At 39.5% G+C, this 21,851-nt stretch overlaps 1 protein-coding gene across 15 annotated transcripts in view; it reads left to right on the forward strand.

Moving 5' to 3' along the window:
• The first annotated feature begins 2,586 nt into the window (after nt 1–2,586).
• LOC114298992 (arginine--tRNA ligase, chloroplastic/mitochondrial) overlaps nt 2,587–21,851 on the forward strand; it is an 83,294-nt gene continuing 64,029 nt past the window's right edge. For 9 of the 15 annotated variants that reach the window (XM_082915575.1, XM_082915574.1, XM_082915576.1 and 6 more), the window contains exons 1-7: nt 2,587–3,680; nt 4,598–4,853; nt 5,292–5,437; nt 5,537–5,644; nt 7,231–7,294; nt 7,427–11,452; nt 11,595–11,671. In XM_082915575.1, coding sequence (XP_082771701.1) covers nt 11,625–11,671 — 47 coding nt within the window. In that variant the 5' untranslated portion in view covers nt 2,587–3,680; nt 4,598–4,853; nt 5,292–5,437; ... (2 more) ...; nt 7,427–11,452; nt 11,595–11,624. Of the gene's footprint in view, nt 3,681–4,597; nt 4,854–5,291; nt 5,438–5,536; nt 5,645–7,230; nt 7,295–7,426; nt 11,453–11,594; nt 11,672–12,783; nt 12,869–21,851 lie in introns of all 15 variants that reach the window. The other 6 variants (XM_082915588.1, XM_082915577.1, XM_082915584.1 and 3 more) reach the window with 5 other exon arrangements.

The raw sequence follows: 21,851 nt of genomic DNA on the forward strand, positions 1-21,851 counted from the left end.
GGTTCGATCGATTTGAAATACAAGGCTTAGTTTAGTTTGATAAAAGTAAAATAAAATAAATAATAATAATTAACTATCCTGATATCATATGTATGCATTGTAATGTTTGGATCACAGAACTCTTAAGCAATAAAAATATGTAAATAAAATGAAAAATGTCAATAAAAAACACATAATAAGAATAAAATATAAAAATCGATAATCATCAAAAGATAGAATGAACCTTATGCATTGTAAAGTTTTTGGCAATGGTAAAGTTTATTCGATAAAAATCGGATACCGGTCAATAAGAACTTTTAGAAAGTTGTTGCAGGGACATAGGTGCTATGAAGTATTGACACTTCAAAATAAGTGTTTCAGTCGTGTCGGATAAGAACACAATTGTCGTCAATTTTGTTGGTGAAAAAGCAATAAATTAAATAAGTTATAGTTATCAAATGGACTTAATTTTTTGTGTAGATGAAATACACAAAGTGCTTGATAAAATGAACGATTCAGATTATCGAAATGGGGCATGTGGTAGGTCTCATGGGCCAAAACAATGCTCTCTAATCCAAATTTAAAACTGGACCATATCTTCCTCTTAATTCGATCCTCTATGCCCTATGAAACCTCTTAAATTAGAGAGAGAGAAAAAAAGAAAATGAAAAAGAAACACAATCACTAATGTAGTTATTTTATATGAGGGAATTTTCTCCGGGCCACTCTTAAATTAGAGAGAGAAACAAAAAATCTGATCACTAACGTAGTTATTTTATATGATAAAATTCTTTTTGGTCCATAATTTGAGCTGAAGAGTGCTGTTTAGTCTTGTGATGTTTATCATAGATATCGTTTTGATAATTCGAACTATTAAGTATGTTAGACATTTCATTTTTTATTTCGTGAACATAGAAAAATTATATCGATTCAATAATCATAACCTATTTAATTTGCATTTGTCACAAAAAAAAGAAAAGGACAATTGTAATCTACTCAATTTAAATTAATTTTACAAACCTGTATCCCAACTCTCCGAAAGCGAGCTATGCTCCGTCCTCATGCTTCAATGCATAATATTATAGTACATAATATTTTAATTATTAAAGTATTTGTAATAAGTGAAATATTATTATATATTTTTATGTATGTTGGAACGTTAGATTGGATGACTTTTTAATACAACTTTAATTTCATAAAAATTAGTTCGCTTGCATTTAAAATATATATATATATATATATAATAATTGGAATTCAAAATTATATTATGCTATTAATTTTAGATTTGACTTAAATTGATTACATCAGCTCAACACAAATTGCTTATAAAGTGATAAAATTTTATCCGGTCCGACTCGGCCAATGCCCAACTCCTACCCGACCAGTTGGAGAAGTTATAAATAGGAATGGCAGTGAGACAAGAAGGGTGAGTTTTACACTCTCTGTTCCCAATCTCCAATTATTATTATTTTTTTCCATTTCCATTCCTCATCTCTAACGAAGACCGTTTTTATTCCACCGTCTCGCCTCTAATGGGGTTCGGTTTTTCCTGCCCCACAAATCCCTGACCCATTTTCGTGATCAGGAATGTTACATTCATCTAATTTGGTGCCATATGAATTGTATGAATTTGTTCACACTAGTCATCTAGATGACAGGATGACAACTGCGATAGACGAAGGTGAAACCAATCGTCCAACTGGCACAAATTCAAACGATTCGAGTGACAACAAATTCAATAAATAAATCATTTCATTTATGTGATCTATTCAGAGTTACGTTGCTTCAGTTTATATCCCCATAACGAACAAAAAGATAAAAAGAAAAAAAAAATAATAAGAGCAGAAAGTGAATGGAAGGGACTTCATCAAAGATTAAAAATATACAGTTTTTATTATTTATTTATTTATTTATTTTTGCTTTCAATATTTTCAACTTTCTTTTATTTTAAAATTATTTTAATTGAAAAAATATTATTTTTTTATATATAAATTTAAAAAAATGTTAAAGACCAAAAAAAAGTGTAAGCCCTTAATTATAAATTAGATTACACAAACTTGATTATGAAGTTGAAAGGCTTAAATAAAATAATTTTAAATTTACATTAAAAAGTTTGAACATCGCATTGAAATAAAATGAGAGGGTTTAAATAAAAAAATTAACAGTGTGATGATTAGTTACCAAATTTAATGGACAGAAATGAAGGGTAGACAGATGTGGTGGCTGTTAGTAATGGGCAGTCGAACTTATTTGCCGAATTTAGTAGTTGGACGATGTCGAAGGATATGAGATGACTTGACCTGAAGAATACCAATTGATAATTGAAAATCACAATGGCGATCACTCACTTGCTAGAGAGTTGCCAGAGTTTGGTCGGAACTTGCCATTCATTGATAGTTGCGGTGAGTAGTGGCTAAAAGTGATGAGTGAAATGAGAAAATAAAAAATTATTTAAAAAAAAATGAAAACAACTTATATATATACAAAAGCATAAAGATAAAACTAATATCTATATTATAAGACAGAACAACTTTTGAAAATATGTTAAAATGTATTTATTTGAACAAATTTTGAAAATATGTCACATTTTGTTTGAATGAGTAAAATAATTTCTAATCAATATCTGCGGTTGAGTTTAATTTTTTTTCCGCCCAAACACTCTCAACTCTCTCTCTCCCACGTCTGCCAAACGTCTCTTAACTCCCTCTCTCCACTTGCTCTCTCACACGTTGGTGGATCTCTCTCAATGTGTTGTAGTTGAGAGAGAGATGAGATGGGTGTTGTGTTCACGCACTCTCTCTATCTCTTTCTCTGTCTAGGATTCTCTCTCTCGATCCCTAATGCCGCCGTCGCACCACCGTTGCCAGAACCACCGCCTCCTTCACAACCACATCAACGACGCCCCTCTTCTGCAGCAGCGCCGTAGTCCGCATCTGCCGCTCTCTGAAAATTACTCGGCTGGGACTCACTGCTGAGCTTGGCCTCTCTCTCTCTGAAATTCATCCTTATCCCTACATTCCCTCTCTAATCTCTCTCTCATGGCGTCGACTCTCCACCAACATTCCCTTCTCCATCCCCTCGCTCCGATCCAAACCCCCACAAATTCGCCTTTCAAAACCCTAAAATCTCCTCCCGATTGAGACGATCATCCTACTCTCTCTCATCAAGCCCTCACTCTCTCTCTAGGGTTTCCGATTCTGCACTCTGTCGGTACCACAGGAACAACGATGACTCGGCCTCAGCTTCTCCATCGGATAACTCATCCTCCGTTAACCGTCGGTGGGATTCGGTGATTCAGGATGTGTTGAGGAACGCGGTTAAGAAGTTCAATGATTATATGAACTCGTACCGTAACCAGTCGAAAGGTGTATTGAAGAGTGTTGATGTTTTCGAGAGAGGAAGTGAAGTGGTTGATGATGAAGACTGGGATTGGGCCCGGTGGCGGAAGCATTTCAGCGAGGTCGATGAGCAAGAGCGTATTGTATCGATTTTGAAGGTCATCCAACGGTTGGAGCCTATAATTTCCCAATTTGGATTTTATTCACGTACAAGTTATTCCCTTCAGCTTCATCCAACGGTTGAAGCTTTCAAACATGCGTATGCTGTGAGGATGAATATTGGTGACCATGATTTTGTTAATGTTTCAAGTGCTGTATCCAACATGCTGTCTCCTAAGTTTGAAGCAAGTTTTACGGCAGCAAGTAAGCATTTCAGTAATTGTTTTCACTGTTGTGATAGATTATGGTACCTGTGATATATTTATTTAAATTTGTCCTATCTACTTAGACTCTCTGGAAATGAGTACTTGTTTGTATCAGTATATTATGTCCGTAGAGTTTAGATTTTAGATTAAAAAGTCCTTCGATTAAACTGAAGAGAGTCCACTCCCATTAAGCCATTTGGTTGCTTCCATGTATAAGGCAATGGTGTAATATTACGAAGTACTCAAGTTAAATCAACATAATGGCTATATAAATAAATTTTTGATTGCCGTTATATAAGTAACTTTTCCATATGATTCTGTAGATAGCACAGAAAACAAAAGAATTTAGACAGGAAGGGAAGAAAAGAAGATAAAGAACAATGATATATGTGCGTCGTTAATCATTTTGTTGAAGTGAACACGGCTGGTGAAAATTGTCCGATTAATTAGACTTTTAGATTCATATCCTGATAGAGTACCAAAAAACAATTGAATGGGATTCAGTATAATACAGTGGGCATGTATAGCTTTGTGATTTGCAATTCACTAATCTCACACAGGTACTTGCCTTGTGTTGTGGTTGTTTTGTAAACCTTTAGTTTCAGAGGCTCAAGTCCTCTTATTATCTAGTTGATGCTAAAAAGAAATGCTAAAAAGAAATTACTTAATTAAAAATATTGTAATGAATATCTATTTGTAAATTTACTTCTGTTAGTATTACAGACTAAAAAATATATTGTAATTTAGAAGCTTGATGATCTTTCCATTTGTTTGTATATGTTTATCTTTCTTCGTGCTCTATTCAATGACCATATGTTCTGTTCTTTTGATTATTGTATTCCTATGAAAGCTATATTTGTTGTGCCTAACCGCTAATTGTTGGTTATTGTTCTAATCATACTGTTCTTTTATTAGGTGGAATCAAGTCCATGACCATGGAACTACTCCCCTTTGCATTGTTGATAGTGCACAAAATGCTGTTTCCATGAACACTTCTTTGAATGATTACTACGGTTCAAGATTTCAATCACAAAGTACAGGGATAGTACTTAGCAATGAAATGGGTGATTTCTCCAGTTCTAGAAGTTTGTCTCCACCACCCGCACCTTCCAATTATATCCAACCATTCAAAAGGGCATTGCCATCAATGACACCCACCATTGTCCTAAAGGTCATCATATTGCTTGCACACTTTGCACGCATTTTCTACCATTTTTTTTTTCCTGAGAAAAAAATGAAAGTTGACATGAAAAATTTGTTTGTCAAACTTCTTTTTTGGGGGGGGGGGTGTGGAGGAGAATTCAGTTACACCCCCTTTATAAAAATAAAAAAACTTATTTAAATTTTCTTTTTGAATTTTTAAAAATTGTTTTGCACACAAAAATTAAAACAATGTGAAGAGTAGAGATGCGTTCAATTTATTAATTATTTTTCTGAAACAAGAAAACTAGAACTTTAAAAATGAAAAAGATACCAACCTTGTTCTTTCAAATTTAGCATAGAAATGTCTCATAAAACTGTTATTTTGCACAATATATAAAGAGGAGAAGCATTTTGAAGTATTAATTGTTTGACTTGGCAATCATGATTACTTATTGTGCCTTTGCAGGGTAAAAAACTGAAAGCGGTTTTAGGTGGAGCTGGAGGAATCAACATGACAACATTCCTACTGCAACGACTCAGGTTTTCTTAAATCATTTGGTCATGGGTTTGAATCCACTCTCCTCTATAATGGCTCTGAGATACTTTCATACGGTCAGTTATCAAAACCACTTACTTTCGATACATTTTATAAAACATTACAGTGACTAGCCATTGAACCCCTTCTAATATGGTAGAATACGGTTTGTGCAGTTAATTCCCAATGCGCTGTATTATGGACATCTTCTCTTGGTGACCAGTATGCAGCCATTGTCAATGCTCAAGAAGAAGGGCCATGCCATGCCCTACACTCCGTAGACGGTATGGACATCTTCTATTGTTTTTGTCTCATCTTATTTATTTTTGCTTTTACTTCACGTTCAGAGTTCTACATACATTGCAATTCCTGTTAGTGTAGTCCATGTAATTTGGAGATGTTGATGGAGGTTGAAGGCGAGGCAACCGCCGAGATTTTCAGTTATTTAGAAGTTTAATTTTATAAAAAATAGCCCTTTAACCAAACAAGAAACAAACAAAACTTGAAAAAAAATGACCATGAATTGATTGCAGGTGTTATTAACTTGGTAGTTGCTATTTATTTGGAATGTTGAAGTATTTTTGGTGCGTGATATTTGCCTCTCTCCTAGTTCTTCCCCTCATCATTATGGTTACATATGTGATGATGTAACCATTGTTCTTCTATTCTATAGTTTTACTCAGGAAATTCGTCTATTTTTTCTTTATTTTGGAGAGGTGGTTCTACATGATGCTGATCCTAGTATGAGGACCTTCATTCATTCATGTTTGAGTCAGTAAAGATGATTCTATTTTTATTTGTTTTGTTAAATAGGAAAGCCAATTTGTAGACATAAGTCGTAACTCAAAAATAAAATACTACTCATGCCAATTAGTTTCTCAATTTTCTCTTGACACCAAGCTCTAAGGATTCTTTTAGATCCTCCTTTTTGAAATTAAACATACGTGTTTAGTTGTTCAAATCTCCATTAAGCTCAATTAGTTTCAGTACGAAATTACTATACCATATTTTGTTCCAACAAGGTCGGGAAGGTGCATAATAACTTTAAACATACAAAATAAGATATGGCATCACATAAGGAACAAAATTTATTTATGAAGTAGCATTGACAGGACGAAAATAAAATAAAACTATAGTTATGAATACCAATATACGAAGGGTCTTGTTAACAAGTGCCTCAAGGACACGAAAAGTAGCCAGAAAATAAATTTGAAAACATAAGATTTTTATTAAATTCAATGCAGTTTTTATTGAAATTAATGCACTTCTTTTAACTGTTTGACCTATTTTCAAGACACTTCTTTATTTTAATCCCAATATTCAGCACTTTTAGCATTTGTCATATACAAATATCTTGAGGACACAACAATTACACGAATTATAACTAAGACCATTCCAATAAAATAAATTACATATATCTATTAAGAATAGAACAAAAAGATGACATGGGGAACTTGCTTCTCTACATTTCAGGAGCTTTAGCAATAATGGAGAAAACTACAAATGCAAGACTGATGTTACAGGAGGATAAGTTACCAAAATATTTGATATCCATGTTTCATATTTCTTCTTTTCTACTTCTAAATCTGAAAATTCAGTCAAATAAAGAAACTAAATCCTAAGCAAAGAATCATGCCAATCTCAAATCATACCTGAGGGAGTAATGTAGGGAAATTAGTTAGAAGTTTTCTCTTGTTAAGATTGCGAAATTTCAATGTAGCTTCTACAACAACATGGTCTAAAAATTCACTTAGTAGTTTATTGGTGGTAGTTGCTACATAATTAATGTCTGTTGGGCTATATATAATAAATCCATGTGTTTTTTGGGCGATTAATGTAGACCTTTTTTTGTTCAATGGCAACTGAGCAGCGAGTAGTAACACAAGTGATGAAGACTAAAGAATTCCTCAACTGAGCAGTGAGTCAACAACCAGGTAATCTCAGTTATCACTCAAGAATTCCTTCACTTATGTTGCTGCCATTGCTTGGAAATGGAGACTAATTTGGGCCCTAGTTTTTTTTAGTTTTTATTTTTTTCGTTTATCCTTTTTGATGTTGTGATGCAGAGCGTGATTCTTGGGAAGCTAACATGGGCATGGAGATAGAAGGTGATGGGGGTGCCTGCATATCTTCAACCTGATCTGGAAACAGATCTCGTCTTGCCTCCGGCACCAGCTAGCAGAGTCGACAACCATGTAATTTCTAATCTCAGTTATCACTGAAGAATAAATTCACTTACATTGCTACAATTCCTTGGAAATGGATATTTTATTTCATGAGTAATTGATCAAAATAATTCTATTGACATGGCTTTTACAGGTTCCAACTAGTATGGTGTTAGAATTGTATGATGCACGATTCGATTCATACAATTTAATATGAGTTTCAACCAAAATTATTTGAATTGTGTTGTTTGAAAATTGGGTGTGCTATTGAATTGAGAATTGAGTAGTTCATAGGTTTTTGTTTAATAGGTTTTTGTTTACATAATGTATTGAAATGACGCCTTTTTCAACTACTCTGTGATGAAACAAAAATAGGGCAATTGGTTATACTGATATACGTGGTGTTATATATATATGTAATATATAATTCATTTATATTGATCCTGTGAAGTATTTGATTGCGATTGCTGTAGTGTTCAAACATATGTGTGAGGTTTGGAAATTCCTTTCAATAATTTGGGCTATATTTCATGATAAGCATCCGGAGGATCTTGTATGAGAAGGGAAAAAGAAATGGAAGGAAAAGTGGGAAAAAAAACTTTGTCAATAGTTTCATGTGGAAAAAACACGCAAAGAGTGAACTGCTAATACATGTATTATCTTATGCAATTTTATCTCTTCTTTTGTGGAGATTTTGTTGGAATTTTGTGTTTCATTTGTTGTGGAGCGTTATAGAAACCAAAAACACCCTTTTCGTAGTTTTTAGATAATTAGAGATTGACGATTCTAACTTCCTTTACTCCATTCAAAAAGTTTTTCAAAATAATTGATCAAAATTTCCAATGATCCGGTTTGTGCATGTTATTCAAAAGAATGTTACTTTTAGGAGTTGTTAGTTTTTCGTTTGTATTTTTTTTCCTTTGTTTTTTTGGCGCTAACCCCTTGCAGGCAATGGCACATATAGACATGGTTAATCAATTAAGGTAAACTCCTTAACTTTTTGATTTTATTTTTTACATTCAGGACAATGCATTGTTTAGTTTGGGGGGAGAAAGTACTTATTTTAAGAAGAATTTATATATTTGCTTGCAGCTATGAGTTAGTTATTTTGTTAAAAAAAAATAAAAATTTAGTGCTCATGTTATTCTTTTGTTCTATACATTGAGTGATTGGGCATACTTGTGGTATTTAATTACTTTAACTCGAGAATTGTTTTGAAGTTTGATATGCTAGCTACTTTGTTAAAGTATTCCGTGTGTTCATATTTGGAAATCATTGCACTGCACTTCAGCCACATGAATATGATTTTTAGTTGATAAGTGGGTATGACTTGAAAATCTTGAGGAATGATAGTGGAGACTTTTAACCCTGTGAGTTTTGTGCCAGTCATTTATTGGAGGGTTATTATACATCTACTCTTAATTTTTCTTTGGAAGCGCATTAATTTGTTGTTTAGTCTCATTATTCTTTTTTCATTTTTGGTTGAATGCTGAGAACAAATCAATTTGTTATCACACTTTTTACTCCCTCCAGGATGATGCATCGTTTACGTTGGGGGAATAAAATACTTATTTTGGGAAGAATTTATATGTTTGCTTGCTACAATGAGTTAGTTGTTTTGTTTAAAAAAAGAAAAAAAGGTGTGCATGGTAATGTATCATTCTATGGATTGAATGATTCGGCATACTTGTAGTATTTTATTGCTTTAACTTGAGAAATTGTGTTGAAGTTTGATATGCTAGCTACTTTGTTAAAGTATTTCATGCGTTCGTATTTGGAAATAATTGCACTGCACTTTAGCCACATGAATATGATTTTTAGTTGATAAGTGGATATGACTTGAAAATCTTGAAGAATGATAGTGGAGACTTTTCACCCTGTGAGTTTTGTGCCAATCATTTATTGGAGGGTTACTATACATCTACTCTTAATTTTCTTTGGAAGGACATTAATTTGTTGTTTAGTCTCATTATTTCTTCATTTTGGTTGAATGCTGAGAATAAATCAATTTGTTATGACACTTTTATTCCCTTGAGATCATGAAAGTTTAAGGACCATACTAATTCTTGAGAGATGATTTTAGGCCATCTTTGTTTTTTTGAGCCTTTTATTTATTTTTCTTTCTTTTATTATTACTTCTTGAACCATTAGAAACCAATTTGAGCCTTTATGTTAGCCTTTCTTTGTTTAACCCCACAACCCATACTTTCTTTTTACTTTTGTAGATATGTCGGGATTATTTGAGTTTGACAATGGCAAATTTGTTTGGAAAAAAAAAAAAGGAAAAAAAAAGGAGAAAAGCTGAAAAAAAGAAGAAGAAATAAATTGTGTTCAACGAAGGGAAAAAAAAACAAAAAGAAAAAAAAAAAAAGCAGAAGGAGGAAGTTGAAAAAGACAAAAAGAAAAGTAATAGAAAGAGCAAGGCATTTGGAATAATGCTCTAATTGTGTTTATTTTTATGCCAATTGTCTCTCAGACGTCCTTTTTTTTATTCAACTTTGGCTTTTTATTATTTTTTCGTAGTTCTTCAACCCAAGCATTACAACCAAACGAAAGTCCTATTTGATCTTGAGTGTGGTATAGTTTACAAGTGGACATGATGGATTGGGGTGATGGTGTGGTAATTTTAATTCTCAGTATTTGATATTCCATTCATGAGACTATTTATTTATTCTTTCATTATAGTGTTTTTCCAAAAAATTAGTATGCGGGATATTTTGCCTTTGATTTACATTATTCTACTCGCATATATTGAGAGTAATTTTTACACCATATTCTGAGTGATTTATTTGTTGAGTGCAATAACTGGTGAGATTTGAGTCGAAGCATGTTTCAGAAAGAGATTTGGGTTATATTTCACTTGAAGGCTAAGGTTGTGTATGTGTTGGCTAAACTTTTTCACACACGCCAAATTCCGATTGTCATGAGATCTTTACTTGCTGCTAGTGTCTTGAACTTTGATTGATTATCTTGTTAAGGTTGTGAAATTCATGACTTGTTCTTGAACTTTAGCATGAGAACGAAAGAAATCCTTCGAGTAAAAAATTTTTTGACGTTTGTGGGTAACATTTCTAGAAATTTTATTTCTCAGTATTTGATATTCCATTCATGAGACTATTTATGTACTCTTTCATATTAGCGTTTTTCAAAAAATTAGTATGCGGGATATTTTGCCTTTGATTTACATTGTTCTACTCGCATATATTGAGAGCAATTTTTGCACCAAATTCTGAGTGATTTATTTGTTGAGTGCAGTAACTGGTGAGATTTGAGTCGAAGCATGTTTCAAAAAGAGATTTGGGTTATATTTCACTTTAAGGCTAAGGTTGTGTCTGTGTTGGTTGAACTTTTTTCACACACTCCAAATTTTGAATGTCATGCGATATCTTTACTTGCTGCTAGTCTTTTGAACTTTGATTGATTATCTTGTTAAGGCTGTGAAATTCATGACTGGTTCTTTAACCTTGGCATGAGAATGAAAGAAGTCGTTTTAGTAAAGAAATTTTTTGATGTTTGTGGGTAACATCTTTGGAAACACAAGACTTTAACTCGTCCATGAGGGGTAATCTATTGGATTAAGGGCTTGTTGCATGTGCTAAATTCAATTGTGATTTCTTGCGGAAGTGGTTTAGAGTAGTTGCTTTTATTTTTATTTTTGATTTTATTTTAGTCGCCTTAATTGCTAGGTTCTACAATTAAAGCTGGTTGGGAGGTGTGATGAATGCTTAAAATTACGTAGTTATTCTAGGAATTTTGGATATTATATTCATTCTCTCAATTTATATTTAATTGTGATTTAATGCATTTAATTTAAATTTTTAGAAAAACTACATTTGAGCCATCAACAATATAAATTGCTCAACCAGGGCCATAAGACTCGGTTTGCTTTGAAATCATCTCATAACATCCACAAAACCTCTCTCAAAGGTTAGACAAGATTTCATTGTACGTCCAGTCCTTTTATATTTTGATTTTGCTCTTCAAATATTTATTTGTTTTTCCGTTTAATTACTACCCATCTTTTGTTCCTTATTTGTTCCTTTTATGTAAAATATATTGGGTGACTTAGATAATAGCAAGAACACTAGATCTGACCGCAATGTTGTCAACGGTGCATGGGCTGCTCGAATTCAGCGCAACAAGATGGTAATTTTTATCTTAATTTTCTAACCCTCTACATAATATATATACCTTTTTACTCACAACAGTCTTGTGTTTGTAGATTTTTATCGAATAAAAGATAATATTGCTATTACCTAAAGGCAAGATTTCATATTTATGTAGATAAGGGAGTAGAAAAGGGGTGCTGTTTTGAAAGAAAAAAGGGCCCCTAGTTGATTGACTTGTCCTCCCTGTGTCATTGTATATAATATGTTTTTAATGTTAATATTGTTTGTACTCAAATGAATTGTTGAGCCTTCACAAAATGGTTCTTTTGTATAAAAGTAGACTACATTTGTTTCCCGGTAAATTGAGATCTAGATGGACCGGCCCTTTCATAGTTAAAATTGTTTTTTCTCATGGGGCCGTTGAGATTGAAAATCCGAGGAATGGTAATGTTTTTAAAGTGATTGGCCAACGTTTTAAACCAGTTTTGGAGAATTTCCCACCTAAAGAGGAGAGGAGTCCATTGAATTAAAAGATCCTATTTATCAAGACCCATAAACATAATAATAAAAGCAATGTTACTTTTAGGAGTTGTTAGTTTTTCGTTTGTAATTTTTTTCCCTTGTGTTTTTGGCAATAATCCCTTGCAGGTTCATAGTTCATCTTTACTTTTTTAATAAAATTTTTGTTGACGCTCAAAAAAAAAAAAAAAAATATATATATATATATATATAGACATGGTTCATTATTTAAGGTAATCTCCTAACCTTTGTGATTTTGTTTTTTACATTGAGGACAATGCGTCGTTTAGGTTGGACGGAGAAAATACTTACTTTGAGAAGAATTTATATGTTTGCTTGCTGCAATGAGTTAGTTGTTTTGTTATAAAAAAAAAAGAAAAAAGAAGAGACCTTGTCTGGCTTAAGAAGCTGTCAAAGCTCGAGCCATGATGGTTCTCATTCAAAACAGAACCAAACAAAAATGGAAAAAAATGACCATAAATTTATTGCAGGTGCTATTAACTTGCAGTTACTATTTATTTGGAATGTTGAAGTATTTTTTGTGCTTGATATTTGCCACTCTCCTAGTTCTTCCCCTCATCATTAGGCTTACATATGTGCTAATGTGAGCATTGTTCTTTTATTCTACAGTTTTACTCAGGAAATTCGTCTATTTTTTCTTTATTTTGGAGCATGAGGAAGGGGCATAGCTCGCTTTCGGAGAGCTGAGATACAGGTTTGTAAAATTAATTTAAATTGAATAGATTACAATTGTCCTTTTTTTTTCGTTGTGACAAATGCAATAAATTAAATAGGTTATGATTATTAAATCGATATAATTTTTCTGTGTTCACGAAATATAAAATGAAATGTTCAACATCTTTAATAGTTCGAATTATCAAAACGAGATCTATGACAGACCTCATAAGACTAAATAGCACTCTTCAATTTAAATTATGGACCAGAGAGAATTTCCTCATATAAAATTACTACATTAGTGGTTGTGTTTTTTTTTTCACTCTCTAATTTAAGAGTGGATCGGAGAGAATTCCCTCATATAAAATAACTACGTTTGTGATTCTTTTTTTCTCTCTCTCTAATTTAAGAGGTTTCATAGGGAGTAGGGAATCAAATTAAGAGGAAGATCCCTTTCATTTCAAAATTTGGATTAGAGAGCATCATTTTGGCCCATGAGGCCCTACAACATGCCCCGTTTCCATAATCTGATTCGTTTATTTTATCAAGCACTTTGCGTATTTCATCTACACAAAAAAATTTAAATCCAAACAAAATATATTTAAATTAAGTGCATCTAAAAAATACATTTAAGTGCATTTGAAATGTAAACAAGTCATGATCATGATCTAGCAATTCTCTCACCATCGCTTCACATTCTTCATTATTTTTCGTTGCTTCGGACAACTGAACAACAACATCCAAATCATCTGACATGAGCTCTTCAAAAGTGAATTCAACTTCCTCATCATCTCCTTTCCTTGAATTGTCTCTCTTACTCTTCATCTCTTCAAGAGACATCAATAAATAGGACTGCTATTTTTCCAAATTACTCGCATATTCTTTCAGATCCGACAAGTTAAACTTCGAAACATCCCCAGGATGCCAATTCAATTTGTAGAGTGCCGTCGCCAAATCCTAAGGAGTGCCGACGGGAGAAAAAGCGACGCCGGCGATGTGGAGACGAGAGAGTTCCACAGCTTTCTTAAAAAGGCTTTGACCGCCAGTGACGAAGCCAGAAAATTAAATTAGAGGCACTTATTAATTACAATATCGAAAATTTTTACAAAAATATTTCATGCAAGTTTTTACGATTGATTTCGAGAAACATCAAAAAAATAATGTTATTTATAACAAGTGTATCATGGACAACATAAAAAAAATATAGATATAAGTTGAGGGTAATGACTACCGCAGCAACTACTGCCGCCGCAACCAAACTTACGGAGGGAACATCCCGCCAAGATGATAGCGGCTTCTGGGAAAAGCTTCCCCTCTGCAAGGAGAGGGTAATGCCTAGTGCTGATAGCAGGCCTTAAGACATTACTATAGCAGGCCCCGAGACTTACTGGTTGGAGCTGATAACAGGCCCAGGGTACCAGTTTACCGCGATGATCCCGCGAAGATGGGAGTAGGGTAGCCCTAGCATAAGGGACTTCCTTTTCATTACCCAGGTCATAAACTTGCCTTAGTCGCACCGGCAGGACTAAGGAAGCCCCTTGGGCTTGGTACTAAGGCACAGCACGGCTGATAGCAGGCTTGGCTGTGGCCTTCGCCCTGGAAAGCTGGGGAGTTTGTGGTTAGGTGGCTAAGGATGAAGGCTTCGCTGCTGTGAGCACGAACATTGTCGACAGCAGACTAATGGAGTTCTGAGAATGCATGTAGTGGCCAAGTAGAACTGAGAAGGCAAGTGCAGTAGCAAAGTTTACTGCTGCAACGGCATTTGCTGAGGTTCGAGCTGAGAAGGCAAGTGCAGCGGCAAACGCTCCCGTCGCAACTGCACTTGTTGAGGCTCAAGGGGGTGTTGCAGCGCCAAACACTCCCGTCGCAACTACACTTGCTGAAGCTCAAAAAGGTAGTTGCGGAGGCAAACAGTTAGTACACAGTACATGCAGAAGGACACGTGGCACCTTCAGCATGGTGGCTCAAGGCAGAATATTCCATGTGATCCTCTAGGACACATGTCCTCTCTCTATTTGGCCACTTGGTGTTCTCTTGGTGCCAAAGAAAAGCCTATATAAATAGGACCCATTTCTCATGATTCAATAAGAGGAATTTTGGGGATTTGGGGAATATGCTGCCCATTTTGGCACTGCTATACATTTCTTCTTGAGCTACTTGCTTCACCCTCACCCAGCAGCACACTCCAACTTCCAGACAGTTGTTGCTGCACATTCTCAAGCCACTTCCACCATTCTTGGACCATTAGCATAGTTTTGCCTCTCTAATCACCTTCTCTGACCTCGAACCCCCTTACATTTCTGGTGACTCCGCTGGGAAGGCTGCTTTGTTGATGGTTCATACCCGCAGTGGTTTACACACCTCACTGGAAAAAAATGGTAGAGGATGAAGTTCAGCAAGGCTCTTCAAATGGCGGAGCAGCACATGCAGAGGACCGTGACCACAGTATTGTGATTGAGGTAGTTCAGTCACTCCAGGATACGCAGAGGGCGATCCTGACAGCTTTGCAAACTCTCGCTGAGGCTATTATGGCCATGGCTTCTCAACCAGCTCCAGCGCAAGCACCTCTGCCTGTAGCAGTCCCAAACCCAGTGCCTGACCTGTTCCCTGAGGTCTGAGCACGACGCAGTTCCCCTGAAGATGATTGCCCAGCAGCATTGGAATGGGTAGATGCAGCGTTGGCGAGCGGGTAAACTAGCCTCGCGAGAAAGACTGAAGTTGCCTGCATTGTCATGTCGCTCCGAAAAGAGGTTATCCATCTGGTAGTCTCCAACGTTCAGATCTGGAACAGCAGTGGTATCCATCCCAGTATAAAAATCTTGGGATACCTCAAGGTCAGTTGGCACTTCCGAAAATTGAGTGGGGTACAAGTCTGCCGGCTGGTAGTCTCCGAAAAGAGGTTATCCATCTGGTAGTCTCCAACGTCCAGATCTGGAACAGCTGTGGTATCCATCCCAGTATAAAAATCTTGGGATACCCCAAGGTCAGTTGGCACTTCCGAAAAGTGAGTGGGGTACAAGTCAGCTAGCTGTTCAGATGTTGCCGAAGCAACTGGGTCAGAGGTCCCAGCGACAGCAGTAACAGTGTGGGTTGCTAAAGTGACAGTTACCTCTGCAAGTCGGTCCAAATTAAGTGGGGTCACAGCAAGAACAGTGGAAGCTGCCGTTACACTTGCACTCTCCTCTGCCACTTGGGCGTTCAGAAGTGGGGTCTGCTGAAGCAATGGAGATTCAGTGGACTGGGAGGAACCACCAGATGCAGCTCCAAAGAGAGGTGGTGCAACTTCCAGCGGCTCTCTTATGCCGCTATCTTCCCTTGGGGTCTCAGGGAAAAAATCATCTCCGCCGACTGAGGAACGGTCGGAGTGCACAGAATCAGCGGGGTTTGAAGGCTCTGCACCCTCAGCAACTAGGCCCGCTCGCAACAACTTCCACAGTAGGGCGAACTTCATTTTCTGGAGCCTCCACAACTGGCTCAGCCTCAGTAGTTGGTGTGGCCCCAACACTTGGTTCTTCTTTTAACATCTGGAAGTACTGCCTTGCAGGTCCTGAACCTTGTGACCCTTTTAGCAGTGGGAAGGTCGTCGTCGTCGTCGTCGTCTGAATCTGAGGAAATTTCGATGGCAGTAGAACATATGTTCTTTAGGGACGGGGCCCGTGCCAGGGAATCTCTCATAGAAGAAAGCGGTCTGGAACTAAGTGTGTACAAAGAGCTCTACACATCATAGCGGTCCCATGGATCGCTCCATCTCCGAATGGATGAGGTCAAGGCGGAAGTATAAGTTCCCCAAGAAGAGGGGGGCCAGAGGGATCTGGCTGCCGTTTCAAAGTTTGATAGCCAAAGAGAACACCAGAGGGTTAATACTCTCTGGAGGGTTGCTGGGGGGAAGAAAAAAAAAAATGAAGTAACTGACGAACGCGGCCAAGTACGAGTCGTCATGGTAGCCCGGCCCAACTACGGAGTTGCGACTCTCCTCTGTGGTGTCGCCCACAACTGGTTGTAGGTCCTTGAAGAAATGCTTCAGCCAGAAAGATAAGTGGTTCTGTCCCTCTTGGGCCTCTCCTAGAGTAGTTCCCCAGTCCTAAGATCAGACCAAGAGCAATACTTCCGCTCCTCTCGAAAGGCTCCTTGAAGGGCAGTGACAGAAATTTGTTCTGCGGGAGTCCGGGACGCCGGGTCGAACGGGTGATCTCCAGGAGTGCTCAAGCGCTGAAGGATGGCAACATCTTCGAGGGTTGGAGTTATCTCCTCCCATGCCAAAAATATAGTGTCAGTGTCGCGGCTCCAACAGGAGACAACCATATCAGTGTTGGTCTGTACTTTGCGCACTGATAGCACTCTGGCATATAGAACGTCAAAGAGAGAGCCAACTCAGGCAACCCCATTTTCCCTAGTGTACGGGTCCGAAGCTGTGTTACCAGTTGAGTTGGCAGTACCCTGAGCAAGAATGGCTATGTCAGCACACTTAGTTCCAGACAGCAGAAAAAATGACATAGAGGCGGCTGAAGAAAGAAGAGATGGGGCCTCGCGGGCAATGGAAAAGTATCATCAATCCATAGTTCGTGCCTACAATTAATCTGTTCAGCATAAGAAGTTCAATAAAGGGGGCTTGGTATGGAAGACAGTGGACGTAATCATGCGGGGGCAACCAATTCCCAAGTTCTCACCAAGATGGGTTGGCGCTTGCAAAGTTGCTGAGGCAAGCAGCAGCGGGTACTACAAGTTGACAAGAGTAGATGATGGGTTCAGAACTGGCCCTATCATCGCCACGTTGTCTGCATGCTCGAGGAAACCATCGACTACCTGTGGCCTATCCCTCATCCACGTTAGGTCCAAACCGTTCCTCTCAAAGCCGCTCAGGTTTGCCTTGGCACTTTCCACGAACTTGCTCGTGGTTGTTAGAATCTTCTTAGTAGCAAGGTCACGAATGAAGCTGGCGAGTGACTCCAGCAATGCTGTCTGCACCATAGATCCTGGAACGTTAAAAGCAGTAAAGGTGCAGGGGTGCAGCGTCTGGATGCGGGGCGAGAGTGGGAGCGGCTACAGAGGAGACCCAGTAACATAGAACAGAAACTTTCTCTGAGGGCTGAGGGGATTCCCTCACACTCCCGCCTGCTTCAATCACTGGAGGGAGACTAGTGGAGCGACCAAAGGTCTAAGGACGACGCACTTCCACTGAAGATGATTGCACAGCAGCATTGGATTAGGTAGATGTTACGTTGGCGAGCGGGTTAACTAGCCTCGCGAGAAAGACTAAAGCTGCTTGCATTGTCATTTTGCTCCGAAAAGAGGTCATCCATTTGGTAGTCTCCAATGTTCAGATCTGGAACAGCAGTGGTATCCATCCCAGTATAAAAATCTTGGGATACCTCAAGGTCAGCTGGCATTTCCGGAAAGTGAGTGGGGTACAAGTCTGCCAGCTATTCAGAGGTTGCCAAAGCAACTGGGTCAGAGTTCCCAACGATAGCAGTAACAGTGTGGGTGGCTAATGTGACAGTTACCTTTGCAAGTCGGTTCAAATTTAGAGGGGTCACAGCAGGAACAGTGGAAGCAGCCGCTACACTTGCACTCTCCTTAGCCACTTGGGCGTTCGGAAGTGGGGTCTGCTGAACCAATGGAGACTTAGTGGATTGGGAGGAACGACCAGATGCAGCTCCAAAGGGAAGTGGTGCAACTTCCGGCGGCTCTCTCATGTTGCTATCTTCCCTTTGGGTCTCAGGGAAAAAATCATCTCCGCCGACAGAGGAACGGTCGGAGTGCACAGAATCAGCGGGGTTTGGAGGCTCTGCACCCTTAGCAACTAGGCCACCCGCAATAGCTTCCACAGCAGGGGGAACTTCATTTTCTGCGGCCTTCACAACTGGCTCAGGCTCAATAGTTGGTGCGATCCTAGCACTTGGTTCTTCTTCAACATCTGGAAGTACTGTCCTGCGGGTCCTGAACCTTGTGACCCTTGTAGCAATGGGAAGGTCGTTGTCGTCGTCTGAATCTTAGGAAATTTCGTTGGCAGTAGAAGAACATCCGGGGCCGGTGGTATGGACGGTGGGCCCTAAAAGTAAAAAGGTTATGTGATTACCAAAGTAAATGTAAGAAGTCCGAGGAAGCAATGCAAAATATTTTCTAAGTATGGGTACCTTTCGGAGTCTCTTCCTACTTGGTGAGGCACGTGCCTCGGCAACTGATTCCATTGCCTCTTGGGCTGCCCTTTGTCTGGAGCGGTTCATTCGTACTGTCGTGTCGACTTGAGAGGGAGCAATTTGCCACAGATGGGTGAGGTTTCTCCACGGTAGGCCGGGATAGAAGCTTGAAGCGACAGAATATACTGGTCTATTACCCACGGCCAGAGGGTAGACGAAGAGATAAGTTAGGTTGCGGGATGGGTTCCATCGCAGGGACTACGGGAGCACTGTTGCAAAAGTTGAAGAAAGAATTGAGGTTGCGGTGCCAGAACAGCCTTTTACTGGGAGTAAAGGCGCCCTCTCTTCTAAGTGTGGGAAGCTCCATGAGGCCTAAACCCTCCACAAGTAGAGCGGTATAATCACGAGAAAATCGCCGAAAGCTTTGTTGGTAATCAATCTGAAGCGGAGGGGCATATGGGACACCCTAATCCGTGCCGAACTGCTTAGGGACCTTGTCCTGTCGATAGATGACGCTGGACATGCCCTTCTCGTTCCACACGAGTAGAAATCCGGGGCGTATCATGGCAGCAGTAAGAAGGGAGTTGGCCTGGACACTGTCGAGGGAGAAATCAACACGGTGAGCCTCGAAAAAAGAGAATGGAACCACAAAAATGCCTGGAAGAAGCTGAGTGAAAGGGCGGAATACACTCTCCTCCATGCGGTCTACATAATCTGCAAAGGGTCGTTTGGTGCCAAGACCAGACCACCGAGAGATGCAAGGGAGGCATTGTCGCACTTGCCTCGTGACAGGTCGACCCATCTAGAACAGGACGACCCTCTGCATCAAGGACTTTGTCTGTGAAGAAAGGCTCATGTTCTTTAAGGACGGGGCCCGTGGCAGGAAATCTCTCATAGAAGAAAGCGGTCATGAACTGAGTGTGTACAAAGCTCTACACATCATAGCGGGCCCATGGATCACTCCATCTCCGAGTGGATGAGGTCAAGGCGGAAGTATAAGTTCCCCAAGAAGAGGGGGGCCAGAGGGATCTGGCTGCCGCTGCAAAGTTTGACAGCTAAAGGGAACACCAGAGGGTTAATACTCTCAGCAGGGTTGCTGGGGAGAACAAAAATAAAATAAAATTAAGTAACTGACGAAGGCGGCCATGTACAAGTCGCCGCGGTAGCCGGGCCCAACTACGGAGTTGCGACTCTTCTGTGATGTCGCCCACAACTGGTTGCAGGTCCTTGAAGAAATGGTTCAGGCAGAAAGATAAGTGGTTTTGTCCCTCTTGGGCCTCTCCTGGAGTAGTTCCCCTGTCCTAAGATCAGACCATGAGCAATACTTCCGCTCCTCTCGAAAGGCTCCTTGAAGGGCAGTGACAAAAACTTGTTGTGCAGGAGTCAGGGACGTTGGATCGAAGGGGCGATCTCTACGAGTGCTGAAGCGCAGAAGGACGGCAGCATCTTGGAGGGTTGGAGTTATCTCCACCCGTGCCAAAGAAAAGGTGTGAGTGTCGTGGCTCCAGCGGGAGTCAACTATATCAATGTTGGTCTGTACTTTGCGTACTGATAACTTCCCCGAAATTGAAACGGCATTGTGGAGACGAACATCCTGCAATCGCTGCTCGAAGCCACCATCTGCAATGATGTCATCAACCCGGAGGGACCAGCCTATTGGAGGGCCCGAGTGAGTGCGATAGTAGATGTATGAATGGGGAAAGTCACCACGCTCCACGCGAAACCGCAACAGAGATACTGGGTTCACCATGTTAGCATCATCCAAAGCTGCCTCACCAAAAGGAAGCAGAGGCTCCTCCAAAGGAAGGGCATCAGGAACGAAGGAGTCAACGGCCTTCTAGAAAGGGTCAGCTAGCCCTCCGAAGTGTGACGCTCTCCTCCACTCAGTAAGGGGTGGGTCAGCCCTGTCAGGTAGAAACCTTATGCTGGCCGTAATGAAGTATAAAGAAAAGTAAAAATGACTTTGGAAAGTGGGGACAAGAAAGAGAAGAAGACAAGGAGACAGAAAGTGTGTTTGGGCTGAAGTGGGGGACCAGTGGACCCAAGGGCGCTGTTTATAAAGAAAGTAGCAAAAGGGCTCCGACACGCTTCCCTAGGCCCATTATGACCCGTCAGTCAAGAGGGTGATCCTTTTAAGAGCCGACACAACTTCTGACCGAACCGACGCAACCCTTGGGTTACTTACTGGCGTCATGCACGCGCAGGAAACTAGGAACGTGTCGCCCACTGGGGCAGGGGGCAAATGTAGAGGGTCCGAAATTAAACCCCAAATTAAGTATGGGCCTAAGTACTGAGGTCGCCCCAAAGAGGCGACTGGGAATGAAAAAGGAGCATGGGTTAAAGTCCAAGGGAAGTGGACCAACAGTGGGCCGGAGTAGGTCTGACCCACCAAGGGTCCAAACAGACTCCACGAAGGAAAATGACCGAGTCAAGTTGCAGCGGGAACACGTGCGACGGTCAAGTTGCAGACGGAATGCATGCAGCGGGGAAGTTGCAGAGGTACTTTGCCTCAGCGCCGCCATTCCTAATATCTTTAGCTCCGCCGCCATCCAATGTTGACGAGGAAAAGAGAAAGCCGATGCAAGTAAGTTGCAGAGGCGATAGTTGCGACGACCAAGTTGCGGAAGCACTTTATCTTAGGGCCGCCATTCCAAGTATTCTCGGTTCCGTCGCCACTTGGAGTTGCTGAGGGAAGGAGAGAACCGAAGCAACCAAGTTGCAGAGGTGCCTAAGTTGTATTGGCACTGTTGGCGCCGCCATCTCCAATATTGTCGGTTATGCCATTTGAACTTGCCACGGGAACTGACTACCGTAGCAACTACTACCGCCGCACCCAACTTTCGTTGGGAACATCCCGCCAAGGTGATAGCAGCCTCTGGGAAAAGC

The sequence above is a fragment of the Camellia sinensis genome, chromosome 2 (genome assembly GCF_055761805.1).
Source record: "Camellia sinensis isolate YWXY chromosome 2, ASM5576180v1, whole genome shotgun sequence".
NCBI classification, from domain to species: domain Eukaryota; kingdom Viridiplantae; phylum Streptophyta; class Magnoliopsida; order Ericales; family Theaceae; genus Camellia; species Camellia sinensis.